Raw genomic sequence first — 14872 nt, forward strand, 5'->3', positions numbered from 1 at the left:
GTTGTTTATGTTTAGAATGATGATTATGAACTACTTTTATTTTCTAGGATTTTTAATGTAATCACTTGGATCTTTGTTATTTTCTATGAGGATTTCATGATTCTTTCTTCACTTCTATTCTAAATTATGATCTGTTCTTAATGCTTGATCGCCATTTGCATGATTTATGATTTTGATTCGAAATTTGAAAAGTGAGAATTGATTATGCTATGATTGAATAATCACAATTTTCGTATTGGATGAAAATACCTATATGAATTGTGTAGTTTTAGGATTATTGTGTTCAATGTCTTTTATGTGTTGGAATTTATCACAAGAATGTAGAAAATTCACATGTAAATTGAGTTCTTTGTTTCTTGAAAAAGAGTAAGAATCATTTGTGTTAATCCGCTAATAGTTTAGGAAGAACAATTGTGAAGTCTGAATAGCGAAATAATAAAGTGAATAGTTGATGAAATTAAAATCCCTAGTTCTTTATTTTTGAAGTTTTTACAATTATTTTCTTTCCTTCATAGTGTTATTTTATGCTTATTGTTTTTGTTATTTTAATATTTTTTAAACCAATTTATTGTTGACCAAATAGAAATAGGAAATTAATTTGTTAGTAATTAGTAAATCAATCTTCGTGGGAACGATCTTTATTTATCATTTTACTACTTGTGTCGATTATGTATACTTGCGTATCAATTTTAGTGAACAAGTTTTTGGTGTCGTTGCCGGGGAATTGATTTTTATTAATATCAATACAATTAATTTTTATTCTAATTTGGTTTTTCTATGTTAATTGTCTCTAACTGTTGTGTTTGAGAATCTTAATTTCAGGTGCCAATTGGTATACGCGACGTCAAGGGACTGACAATCTTTTGCCCATTAATACTGAAATTGAGAAGACTTACAGACAGAACAGAAGGCATAAATGGTTAGCAGAGATGGTCCAACATCAGGGCAATGGGTTGAATGGGGATGCTGCAGAGCCAGCAGTTCACACACTCAGAGACTATGTACTCCCTGCTGTTACTTGAGTACAACCATGCATCTAACCGCCGGCAGTTGCAACCAATAATTTTTAAATTAAGCCGACGATTCTGCAAATGGTCCAATCTACTGTTCAGTTTGGTGGACTCCTTACTGATGATCCCAATACACACATAGCCAATTTCCTAGAGTTGTTTGAACTTTTAAATATAATGGGGTCATCGACGATGCTATTAGACTGAGATTGTTCCCATTCTCACTACGGGATAGAGCTAAAAGTTGGTTGAATTATCTTCAAGCCAACTCAATCACTACATGGGAGGCATTAGCTCTGAAATTTCTTGCTAAATTTTTCCCTCCATCCAATGATGCAAAGTTAAGAGGGGAAATTAATAACTTCTCTCAATTTGATGGGGAGTCTCTTCATGATGCATGGGAGAGGTTTAAGGAGCTTTCGAGGAAGTGTTCTCGTCATGGGATTGAAAAATTGATGCTAGTCCATAATTTTTACAGCGGTTTGTGTGGGACAACTCGCACCATTATTGACGCTGCAGCAGGTGGTGCTTTCATGAGCAAGAGTGCAAATGAGGCTTATGAATTGCTTGAAGAAATGGCCATGAATAACTATCAGTGGCCTAGTGAACGGGATAGAAATAAGAAGGTAGCTGGTGTGCATGAGCTGGATGCAATTATCGCTCTCACTGCTCAGGTTGCATCATTGACCAAGCAACTGCAACAAAATTCTATGGCCTCTCAAGTCATGCAAATCCAAGCGGTATGTCATAATTTTGGTGGTCCTCACCAATTTGAGCAGTGCATGGTAGTTGAGATGAACAACTCCATTCCCATGGAACAGGTGAATATGATGGGAAATTTCAATAGGCAAGCTAATAATCCATTCTCCAATCCGTTCAAACAAGGGTGGAGAAATCAGCCTAATTTTGCATGGAGAAATAATCAGGGTCCTCAACAAATTCAGTAGCCTATGCTTCAAGCTCCACCTCAGGCACCATTACAATCACCACAACTACCTATTGCTCAAGATAAGACAAATGAGTTACAAGCTGCATTGTTAACTCTGACCAACTCTCAATCTCAATTTATGACAGAAACTAGCTCATCCATCAGGAATCTTGAGAAGCAAGTTGGTCAATTGGAAAATATGTTACAAAGTAGGCCTCGAGGAAATTTTCCAAGTAATCTAGAGGTGAATCCTAAAGAGCAGTGCAATGCAATCTCTTTGAGGATTTGGAAGAAGTTGGAAGAGTCAATCAAGAAGTCTATATGTAACGCCCTGGTTACTCCAAGACCATTACTGTGAGCTTTGAATTGTTCTTAACTCGCTAATGAAGTCATTTGGTTATAAACATGCATCTAGGTGTTATTAATAGGCTAAGGTGGAAAACTCAATCAAAAGGAAAAGATATATTTTATTTAAAACATAAAACTGTACATAGGCCCATAAAGAAAATGTTTACAAGTTGTTTACAATACAAAATGGTCATTACAATGTAAAATTACAACTCGCCGACCTAAGCGGCAAAAATAGGGTTAACCCCTAGTTACCCTAAGAAACTCCTTGGCCGTGGTGGTCAAGTGGCTGAATATGTACACATCACATCCTAAGCTCTCCACTCAATGTTGGGTGAGCTTTTTCTTTCCCTTTACATGCACCACGTAGCACCCGTGAGCCAACGCTCAGCAAGAAAACTCATTAGTGCATGCATATAATATCAAATGATGATCATGATAATCATACAAAGCTTATAGCCCTAAATAGATGAGTGAATATCACTTCAAGGTTCCGATAACCATGTTGGGGCTTGTAGCCCTAATAAGATAATATCGAGATTCTAATAATCATACTGGGGCATGTAGCCCTAATCAGATAATATCGAGATTCTAGTAATCATGCTGGAGCGTGTAGCCCTAATCAGATGAGTAAGTCACTAATTTAAACCAGATGAGTGACTATGGAGTCACAAACTTGAATAAAATGAGTGACTAATGAGTGAGTCACTAACTTGGGCTCCGCACCCTTAGACATGTGACGATGCAATCACCTGGGCCTTCTGGCCCTGGCTCTAAGTAACTAGCCATTAGATTAGACAAGTGCTTTTGTTTTTCATCGAACTTAAGGTCGGTCAAGCATTTCATGCTTATGACGACAATGCTTATGTCGATTAGATCTAATATTTTCGGCTTGTGTAAAACACGCTAATACCGTTCTTGACTCATAAGTCAATACCATATGATCAGTACTGAGTACTACTGCTGAACTTGACTAATGAGTCACAGCTTCACAGTTAATACCGACACCATTGTCGATTCTGACTAATGAGTCAATGCCATTCACAAGTAAGCAAGATTTTCTAAGCATCTGATATGCAATCAATGTCCACATATATATCACTCAACATTCCTCATTAATAACCATGCATGTCAGATATGGGGTGCAGTTTTCTTACCTCTGGTTCGAGGGAGAAATAATAAAAGAACAACCCTTGAGAACAATCGATCTTTTGATTCCTTAGCAGTCACCTAGTCATAACCAAATATAACTTCCATCAATGAAAATGAGCAACAAAAGGTTCTTGACCTAAACCTCACTCCCGGGACCTCGAATCGTACCCAAACGACTAGTAGATTCAATCCCGAGCCTTAGGAATTGAAACCCCAAGCCAAAAACCCTCAAAAGTGCTCAAAATAAGAATCAGGAAAGACAAGGCAGCGCTGCCCCCCTAGCACCATAGCGCTATAAACAGGGAAGTTTTTCCCTGGCTAGCGCTGTAGCGCCCTCCTTTAGGCGTTGTAGCGCTAGGACCAGGCTGAACTGCCTTGGTTTTTCCCTCCTTCGATTTCTCCACTTCCAACCATAAAAACTTTATCCCAAACTCCATTTAAACTTCCAAATGAACCCAAATACCCTACATACAAGTCCTAGGCATCATAACCCAAGCAACCCTTGCCAAAATCTCCCATCAATTCTCAACTATTAACCTTAAAAATCCAGCTGAAAACCAAAAGGAAAACAGGGCAAAAAACCAGAGTTTTAATGGCTAGAAACTTACCTCAAGCTCAGTATGGAACCTTCTTCAATGGTGGAACACAACCCTAGACCCTCAAGGTTTGATTCCCTAGCTTGATTCCTCCAATGAAGCTCAAAAATACAAAAAGAAAAGATGGAGGAATTTGGTTGGGAGACGAAGAGAAGGAAGCTCTATTTTTGCAAGTTTCTACAACCTTCAATGGTTATATCTATCCTTAGGTCAAAAGACCATATTGCCCCTAGACTTAAATAAACCCTTATCCACCAAGGGAAAAATTGTCCTTTTTCCTCTATCTCGTTAATCATAATTAACACCCTCCAATTCTTGTTATTCGCAATATTCTCAAATGCTAATAAATCATATCTCATTACCCTTTAATTCCCAGTAATGTTCTAATCACCAAATTAACCCGAGACTCACCCCGAGCCTCGAAATCAACCCCGTTATGACCAAACTGCTAACCTGCATTAAAAGATCATCTCATGCCGAATGGCTCGAACAAATCCACATTGTAATGTGGCCTCATCAATAGTTCACCAATATGCATGAAAATACACAATTATGCCCTCAACAGGCCAAATTACCAAAATGCCCCTATCAAGAAATGTGGACCCACATGCATGCATTTATCATCATATAATAATATAATTCACATAAACATGCATATAATCATTTAATGGCATAATAAATCAATTATGGCCCTCCCGGCCTACTAATCCAACCATTAAACCTCATTAGGGATTTTGGGGCATTACACTATACTTGCACCAAATGTTGATGTTGAGAATGAGGATAAGGTAGAAGAAGAGGTTATTGAAGACCTTGAGAAGAAGCAGTCACCAGTGAGTTATGAGCACCACATCAAGATTCCATATCCTCAGCGACTTCAAAAGAAGACACTTGCCAAGCATTTTTCGAAGTTTCTAGACATTTTTCGAAAACTTCACATTAACATGCCTTTTGCCGAGGCACTTGAACAAATTTCAAGTTATGTGAAGTTTATGAAGGAAATCTTGTCAAAGAAAAAGAAGTTGGAGGATTATGAGACAGTGGCGCTTACTGAGGCGTGCAGGGCTATTTTGCAGAAGAAACTACCTCCCAAGCTTAACGATTTGGGTAGTTTCGCAACTCCTTGCTCAATAGGAGATACTGTTATGACCAAGGCCTCATGTGATTTAGGGGCTAGTGTAAATTTAATGCCCTTATCTATTTTTCGGAAGCTGAAATTGGGAGAAGCTCTACCCACTACTGTGTCTTTACAAATGGCAGACAGCTCTGTTAAGCAACCTCGTGGAGTAATTGAGGATGCCTTAGTTAAGGTTGGTAAATTCATCTTCCCTGATGATTTTATTATTCTAGATATGGAGGAAAATGCAAACATTCCCATAATTTTGGGAAGACCATTCTTAGCCATAGGGAGAGCACTAATGGATGTACAAAAGGGGGAGTTGAAGCTGTGAGTGCAAAATGAAGAGGTAACATTTAATGTTTTTGCAGCAACTGATATTCCAACTTGTTTTAGAGTGGATGTGGTATGTAGTGGTGGTAGTAATTGTTAGGAAAACTTTATACAGGATCTTTATTTATTTTCATGTATATCTAAGATTAAACAAATTAGTACGAGATAGCCTAAAACATGTTTCTAAAATTGAATTCAAAGAGAAAAAATAAATAGAATACTTACAGCATACGCAGCGGAATTAAAGAGTCCTTCCTTCAGTTTCTCTAACTCTTGTATCTTCTCTATCGTGGGGTATTATCAAGAAACTGAACCGATCTTCTATTTTCTTCACAGCTTTCCAATGTATCATTAGAATCACCTAAACTAGTGTGGGCAATTCTCAACACATGAGATAGATATAGAGAAGAAGAAGAGAAAATAATCAAAGAGGCTTTGAAAAGGACTTGTGTTTAGAGAGAATCTAAAACTATCAGAAAATCTGACTTGTGACTTATGTTTTGACTTCTCTCTAAGCACTCTTTTTATAGACTCAATTAGGCCATTTCATTTAATTAAAAAATCAAAAAAAAATAATAGCCATTTTAAAGCCCTAGGTCAAAATTATCATGAGCTTTAGACCCGTGAAATTTCCCATTTGATTATAAGCTCATTGGACTTAAAAACAAGGCCTGTATTATTTTCTATTGATTTAATTAATTAAAAAATTATTTATCAAATTAATTATTTATAATTTGAACCTTGATTTAAGCTTATTTAATAATTTAGATACCAATTTATCTTAAATAATAAATCTGCCATAATTTCTCTTTTCTTCTCAAAATTACACAACTCTGTGAAACTATCCAAAATTGACCTGGTCAACTTTGATAATTCTAATTGATAATTAAATCAATTAATTGAGACTATCTAGATGATTTTATCCAAGGTACAATGGGGACCATGGGCCTATGAAATCAAGCTCCAATAAGTTATCATAAATCTAACAAATAAATTTACGAACTTATTAATTCCTCGTGACTCCACTATAGACTCAGAATTGCACTCTTGAATTCATAGAATACTCTATAACAAATATAGATATGCTATTAATTATCCATTGTTACAACCATAATTGTCACTCAATCCTCTACAGACGGTCTACAATGAGATAGGACTAAAATACTATTTTACCCCTCATTGTATTTTATCCTTGAAACACTTAGTTCCTTGTAAATGATATTTCAGTAAAGTAATTTAATTACTGAAATGAGATCTCTATCATTTAACACCTTGAACCAAACTAAAAGGAAATCATCATTTCACTTCTTCATCAGAAGCTATAGATGTTCATATCTATGATTAACACTCCCACTAAATTATACTACCGAGTTCCCAAGATGTAAGTATGGGCTAGTCTGTAGGGTAAGTTGGTAACGAACAAGTCAAAGAACCCAAATTATACAATCAGTTAGAATACTAACCACTCATAATTGAGATTGAATTGACCTATGGTCAACTATATGATATGATTAGAATAGATAATAACGGTATGTTTACTTATCTTATCAACTGTCAATATCGGTCCAGTCCGATGTAACAAATACATCTGATCTTATCTACTTTGCTAATGTTCTGGAAATAACATAACACTGTAATGTGTAAGTAGATCATATCGTAGATTGGCAAGTCAATGTAAATCCTGTGCACTGACTAATCTTAGGACTAACTTATTTTGAACATATAAAAATATTTATATTCCACTATGATTACGTCACTATAAATAAGATTAGCTATATGCTCGGGATTTAATAGAAGTTTATATTAAACAAATAATCATGAAAATAAAACATGTGAGCAAAGTGATTAACCAAGTCAAAAAATGATTTCTACTCTTTTATTGATAATAAAATGAGATTACAAAGAATTTGGGTTTTAATTAGGGCATAAAACCCCAACAAACTCCCACTTGCACTAATTAAAACTAATGCCTTAATTCTACTAATCACATTTCCTTGATATGCTTATCAAATGTAGCTTCTGGTAGTGTCTTTGTAAACGGATCCACAAGATTGTCTTTAGTTGCAATCTTCATAACCTACACATCTCCCCAGACCACATAATCTCGAATAATGTGATACTTCCTTTCTGTATGCTTACTCCTCTTGTGACTTCGAGGTTCTTTCGAGTGGCTATCACTCCTCTATTGTCACAAAACAACACAAGCGGTTCATCCATTTCTGGAATAACACCAAGATCTGAATAGAACTTCTTTAGCCAGACTATATCCTTAGTTGCTTCTAACGCGGCTATGTACTCAGCCTCCATGGTGGAATCTGAGATTGCAGACTGCTTTACGCTTCTCCATATCACAGCCCCACCCCCAAGAGTAAACACCATTCCAAAAGTAGACTTCCTGTCATCGACATCAGTCTAAAAATATGAATCGGTGTAGCCTACAGGGTTCAGAACACCAGCCTTGTAGACTACCATAAAACCCCTAGTCCGCCTTAAATACTTCAGGATATGCTTAACTGCTATCCAATGTTCCAATCTTGGGTTTGATTGATACCTGCTCACTACTCCCACTGCATAGCAGATGCCTGGTCTAGTACACAACATGGCATACATCAGACTTCCAACTGCAGATGCGTAAGGAACTTTTCTCTTTGCATCTTCCTCTTCAGGATTCTGGGGAGACTGCTTCTTTGAAAGATGAATTCCATGGCAGTACGGTAGACGCCCTTTCTTGGAATTTGTCATCGAGAAACGTTCAAGCACTTTATCTATGTAAGCTGCTTGAGATAGAGCTAAGAGTCTATTCTTTCTATCCCTGATGATCTGGATACCTAGAACATAACTTACTTCACCCAAATCCATCATTTGGAATTGAGTGCTCAGCCAATTCTTCACATCTGATAATTTCTTAACATTGTTTCCAATGAGTAAGATATCATCTACATAAAGAACCAGGAATACCACTATTTGATTTGCCTTCAGTTGGTAAACACAGGGCTCATCAATATTTTTTTCAAAGCCATAGGTCTTGATTATTTCATCAAACCTAAGATTCCAAGAACGAGAAGCTTGCTTAAGTCCATAGATGGACCTATTCAACTTGCAAACTTTTCCTTCTTGTCCAGCTACTTTAAATCCTTCTGGTTGATCCATATAAATGACTTTGTCATGCTTTCCATTAAGAAAAGCTGTCTTGACATCCATTTGCCAGATCTCATAGTCGAGAGCGGCTGCTATGGATAGGAAGATGCGAATGGATTTGAGCATGGCTACCGGACTAAAAGTTTCCTCATAGTCCACGCCTTCTCTTTGGGTATAACCCTTTGCCACTAATCTAGCTTTATAAGTCTCGATATTTCCATCAACACCTCATTTCTTCTTGTAGATCCACTTGCACCCAATGGCCCTAAAGTCACTAAGTGCTTCCACAAGATCCTAGATGGAATTTGAGTACATGGACTTCATTTCCTGTTTCATGGCTTCGAGCCATAGTTCCATTACAAGGCTAGCAATTACCTATTTGAAAGACAACGGATCATCATCACTAGTGTCACCAACAACCATATTGGTTTCACTATACAAACCATAGCGAACTTGGTTCCTAGAAACCCTCCAACTACGACGAGGCTCCGTGACTGTTTGCTCAGGAACAGTGGTACTTTCTTCATTTAAATCGACTTGCGTCGGTTGGACATGAAGAGTGGGAATTTCATCATCAACTCGCGTTGATGATGATGGAACATTTGTTGGAGTCAATTCTTTAACCATATCCTCTAAAACTACTTTGTTGTGTGGTTTAAAGTTCTGGACATAGTCATTTTCCAGAAAAATAGCATTTGTAGAAGTAAACACTTTCTTTTCTGAATGACTATAGAAAAGTCCACCCCGAGTACCTTTAGGATAGCAAACAAACATGCAAACTTCAGTTCGCGGTTCTAGCTTTCCCTCCTTTTTCCTCAGGACGTGGGCGGGACACCCCCAGATTCTATAATGGCATAAACTAGGTTCATGACCATTCCAACGTTCTAAAGGTGTTTTGGGGATTGATTTAGATGGCACGACATTGAGAATGTCATTCGCGGTTTCAATTGCATGTCCTCAGAATGAAGTTGGTAGAGTTGAGTAGCTGAGCATGCATCTAACCATTTCCAATGAAGTTTTGTTCCGGTGTTCCGCTACACCATTTTGTTGCGGAGTACCTGGGGCAGTAAGTTGTGATAAAATCCCAAGTTCAGTTAAATGATCTTGGAACTGCATATCCAAGCATTCTCTACCCCTATCAGATCGCAAGATTTTTGACGTTTTACCTAACTGGTTCTGAGCCATTGCTAGGAATTCTTGAAACGTTGAAAATGTTTATGATTTCCTATGCATTAGGTAAAGACGTGAGTATCTAGAGTAATTGTCAATGAAAGTGACGAAATACTCAAAACCACGTCTAGCTTGTACATTCAAAGGTCCACAAACACATGAATGCATAAGACCAAGTTGTTCTTTGGCCCTATCACCCTTTGCAGAGACTGAACGCTTAGTCAGTTTGCCTTCTAGACAAGATTCATAGACAAGTAATTCACCTAAGGTGAGTTCCCTCAAAGGTCCGTCCTTTGTAAGTCTTTGAATCCTATCATAGCCAATGTGACCTAGTCTCAAGTGCCATAAATACGTCATATTATCGTTATCGATCTTTTGACATTTATTGGTCCTAGGTTTAGCTACTTTGAATAAATCATTATTAAGAGCGAGGGGTTCGTTAGGTCGCAGAATATAAAGCCCGTTTTCCAAACATGAAATACACAATTGTGATCCATTGAAAGAAATATATATATATTAAAAGTTGTGAAAGTCATAACAAATCGTTCTAAATGCAACATGAAAACTGAAAATTAAATTTCTACTAAAATCCAGAATAAAAAATACATCTTTTAAAGTTAAAAAAAAATTTCCGAACTTCAAACGAGCTCTTCCTCTAGCTTGGACCGCAACGAATGCTCCGTTCCCAACTCTAAGCTTTAAGTCGCCTCCATTCACTTCCTCCCACGATTTAAGAAGCTGTAAAGAGTTACAAACATGGTTAGTAGATCCAGAATCAATAATCCAAATAGAGTTATCATTCTCTAAAACACATGTTTCCAAGATAAATGAACTATAATCATTACCTTTGTTTTTATCTGTTAGAAACTTGGGGAAATCCTGTTTCCAATGCCCCTTCTCTTTGTAGTGAAAACATTTACCTTTACCTTTCTTGTTTTTCTTGTTTTTCCCCTTAGGAGTCTGTGCTCTTGGTTGTGCACTCGCCTTTGCAGCCTTTGTAGGCTTGGGGTTGTTGTTTTTCCCACCTTTCCTCATGTTTCCAGCTTTTGAAGACGAAGCTTGGTTAACTTCAGCCTTAGCTGGATCAGCAGCAGTAGTTGTCTTCTTTTCTCCTCCCTTACTAGGTCCACCCATGATAGTCTCAAAAGTCTGAAGCTCATTCATGAGTTGCGTCAGACCATAGTTGAGTTTATTCAACAAATAGTTGGTGGTGAGTGGAAGGAAAGCTGGAGAAAGACTGTTGAGGATTAAGCCAACTTGAGTTTCCTCATCTATTATGGCTCTGTGCAGTTCAGCTTCCTGAAAGTAGTTTGTCATCTTGATCAGGTGATCACAAACATGTTGAGAAGGTGCCATTCGAGCATTGGCATATTTCTTGGTGGCCACAAAACGAGTCTACGCTGACTTGGTACCAAATATGTCTTGGAGCTGATCCATGATTTCGTAGGCTATCTCGACATTCTCAATCTTTATCTTGAGAGTGTCGACCATACTAGACAACATGTAGTACCGCGCCTTGTTGTTAGCCGCCTGCAACGCTCATACTTGTCCCTTACAGACTTGGTTGCTCCTTCAACTGGAACTTCTGGGGATTCCTCAGTCATGACGAACTTGGAGTTCTCACCAATCAACACAATGTTGATGTTTTGCTTTCATTTAAGGAAGTTTTCTCTAGTGAGTTTCTCCATCAAAAGTTGAGAAAGGATGGGAGTAGACACAGCCATAATAATACTACAAATTACCAATAAAATAGAAATCAATCATATTTGCTCAATAAAACTTCTATTCACACAAATTTTAAGAAATAGCACAACATATACCAAAAATATGTAAGATATGAGAAAAAATACCAAAAACAATCATATCTCTATTTCTTTAGGTTTTTAACTAATCTATGATATCCTTGTCCCGGTTGGCGAGAGTAAAAAATATCACTAGTTAAATAGAGTTGTAAACTCCTTTAATAATGGACACCACTATTAACAACCTACTATTCGATCAAAATAAGAAAACAAATTCTCTTATTTTATGAGCTAGACACACGATTTCAATAATCATAGATTTAGTCCTAGTAGTCACCATAGGGATGAGTCTAATAGAATTTGACCTATAATTATCTATCTTTCAAAATCTAACCTTGTCAAAATAACTAATGAACACCTTCCGTAGGGGGACTAATCAAAGCGCCTCGAGGCCCCATTAAGCTATTGACTATGTTAAACCAACGGTGGAGATCGAATAAAATTCTTAAAATAAGCTCATTATAAAATTAAAAATAGTATTTTTATTATTTAATTTTAGAAAATTAATGACTATGGTTTTCTAAAAAAAATTAAACAGATTAAAAATTTTAAAACCAAAGTCCTATAATTTCCTATTAATTCTAAAGTGTCACATTGAAACATATTCAATTAATTTAGAATTAATTTGTTACTAATCAATATTTAGGTTTAACTAATATAATGAACCTATACAATTAAGTCCAACTCAGGTAAATGGGCCTTAACAATTGGGCTTGTATGGAGGAGGGCTGGGTCCAGTATGTCATTCCCACTACAAATGCCTTCTATCTTCCATACAAGGTCCAAAAGACAGGAATTTAAACATTTGTTTTATTAATTGTTATTAATTGATTAGGCCCACTATAGTCATGCAAAGCAAATGGACCTTCACAAGTGGAATCACCCACAAGAGAGGAATTTAAACTTTACATTTTCTAATGGGCCCAAATAAAACCTATCATTTTATGAATATTTTATTTGACAAAATATCATATATCTAACAAACATATGGTCTACTATATGCATCTAAGCCCAATTGCAAAAATACCACACATAGTGCAAACAGACATGTTATAATTGGATGGGCCTAATCATGTTACTATATGAGCAATTCTATGAATTTATGCAAAAATACCACAATTAATTATCTAGAATTTATCAAAAAATTCAAATTAATTAAATTTTTACAAAAAAATAAGTCAATTTAAATGAAATTTATCAACAATTAACAATAGTTAATTTAAATTTCATTTATCAACAATCAACTTGGTTTTAGGTTAATTTGAAAAAAAATATTTTATTAATTGGCTAAAAAAAATGATATTTTTCAAAATTTAACCAATTTTAAAATCAATATCTTAACTATTTTCAAAAATATTTTGTGTTGTTAAAACTATTAGCTAATATTTTAACCATTTAAAAAAATAAAATATAAATAGTTATAACAACCCTAAAATATCTCAAAATAGTTAAACAAATTCAAATATCCATAAAAATATCTAACTAACAATATTCAAATTTCAAATAATTTAAATATTAAAAACTATAGAATAAAAAAAAAAGATATTTATATTTTCAAATAAAGATTTAATAAAAAAATCAAGAATTTAAATGAAAATATCTTAAATATTTGATATCATAATTCTATTATTTTAATATATTAAAAGATTTAAAATTAAGTTGTTAGTCTATTATTAAATTTTAAATTTGAATCTTTGTAGAAAATATCTAATTATTTAAATCTCAACTACCAAAAATATATTATTTTTTAAAAACAATTTTAAATACAAAACAAATCTGATATTTTTTGCTTTTATTATAAATAATAAATTTCCACAATTTTAATTTTCTTTATTTTTAAAAAAAATTAAAATTTTAAAAAAAAAATTCTTGATGAACAATACCCGTATCGGGTACTGTTCACCCGAGTGATGCTCTGGCTATTGGTGGCGCGCTGGTGCGCGCAGTGTGCGCACGCGCATGGTAGCCAATGCAATTTTTTTCAAAAAAAAAAATTTGAGCAATTTTTCAAACCAAAACAATTTTCTAATTAATTTTTAACATGTTTTACACAAAATAAACCATATATAAAATTAATAGCATAGAAAACACAACAAAATAACCTAAAAAATTGCTAAAATTCACATAAAATCAATATGCTTCATAAAAACATGAAAATCCATCCAATTATTCAAACATATCAAATAATCCAATTTTAAACATGTTCATGTATGAAAATAAAGATTACCAAAGGCTCTGAGGCCAGTTGTTAGAAAAACTTTATACAGGTTCTTTATTTATTTTTATGTATATCTAATATGAAACAAATTAATACGAGATAGCCTAAAACATGTTTTAAAATTGAATTCGAAGAGAAACAAGGAATAGAATACTTACAGTATACGCAGTGGAATTAAAGAGTCATTCCTTCAGTTTCTCTAACTCTTGTATCCTCTCTGTCGGGTGCACGCACGTGTCATTAAACATGTACGAGCTAGGGTTAAAAAGGTTTTGGTCTCAAAAGTTTCATTTTATATAAATAAGCAGTTATATACACGGAATCCCAAAAGAAACAGAGTTTAAAAGTTGGATTACAGACTCTCAAAAATAATACAAACAATTGTCAGCCCTACTAAGGCAAAATGGACAATTTCTAGGTTTCGCATCCCTACCTAAACCTCAACCGTGGCGGCTGAGCAACTGGCCTTGTACATTCCGCTCGTCGAGCTCTCCAAATCAAGGCTGGTCAAGCTTGCCCTTGCCTTTACCTGCACCACATAGCACCCGTGAGCCAAGGCCCAGCAAGAAAACAGGATATGTAACACAAACAATAATAACAGATAGTAAATTCACTAAGCATGAACTTTCACCAAGTAATCCACACTAATCATTCAGCATATATTCAGAATCATGGATGCAATCAATCACTTATAACATTCATATCACATAATAATCAGGGCCAACAACTTAGGCCGCACCCTCTGTTTATCCCACTGACTCCGGCCCGCTTAAACCGATGTCAGTGCATATTAAGCTGTCCTCGGCTACCAGTGGCCAAGCCGCGCCCTGTGCGCTAATGTAACCCTTGGCATCCTTAGGCCGTTGGTTCACTAATTAGCTTGCATGGCATAATACCATATTTTCAAGCATACACAATAGGGAACCCTTAGTCCCGCTACAGATATTCAACCAAGTGCAGTTTTCTTACCTTTGGCTTCCAAGTGAACTAGTTACGAGCGATGCTCCTTGAGCGCGATCCGATCCCCGAGCCCTAGCTTAGCACCTAGTCACAACCAAGA

The 14872-nt window shown here is 35.7% G+C and overlaps 1 protein-coding gene and 1 non-coding gene across 2 annotated transcripts; one reads left to right on the forward strand and one right to left on the reverse strand.

Moving 5' to 3' along the window:
* Positions 1-1348: 1348 nt before the first annotated feature.
* LOC133787772 (small nucleolar RNA R71) lies at positions 1349-1455 on the reverse strand. The gene has a single exon (XR_009872773.1). It is a non-coding gene; the product is annotated as a small nucleolar RNA R71 (small nucleolar RNA).
* A 505-nt stretch (positions 1456-1960) lies between these two features.
* LOC133785827 (uncharacterized) lies at positions 1961-5485 on the forward strand. Its single transcript, XM_062225042.1, has 3 exons — positions 1961-2261; positions 4764-5012; positions 5169-5485. Exons 1-3 carry the CDS (start codon positions 1961-1963, stop codon positions 5483-5485), a joined length of 867 nt encoding a protein of 288 aa, XP_062081026.1.
* The last annotated feature ends 9387 nt before the right edge of the window (positions 5486-14872 follow it).

Source organism: Humulus lupulus, chromosome 6 (assembly GCF_963169125.1).
Source record: "Humulus lupulus chromosome 6, drHumLupu1.1, whole genome shotgun sequence".
Classification (NCBI taxonomy): Eukaryota; Viridiplantae; Streptophyta; class Magnoliopsida; order Rosales; family Cannabaceae; genus Humulus; species Humulus lupulus.

Coding starts and splice junctions, on each gene's coding strand:
- LOC133785827 (XM_062225042.1), top strand. CDS start 1,961: ATGCTTCAAGCTCCACCTCAGGCACCATTACAATCACCACAACTACCT. Junction 2,262..4,763: donor GTCAATCAAGAAGTCTATAT/GTAACGCCCTGG, acceptor AAACCTCATTAG/GGATTTTGGGGCATTACACT. Junction 5,013..5,168: donor GGCACTTGAACAAATTTCAA/GTTATGTGAAGT, acceptor CTTGCTCAATAG/GAGATACTGTTATGACCAAG.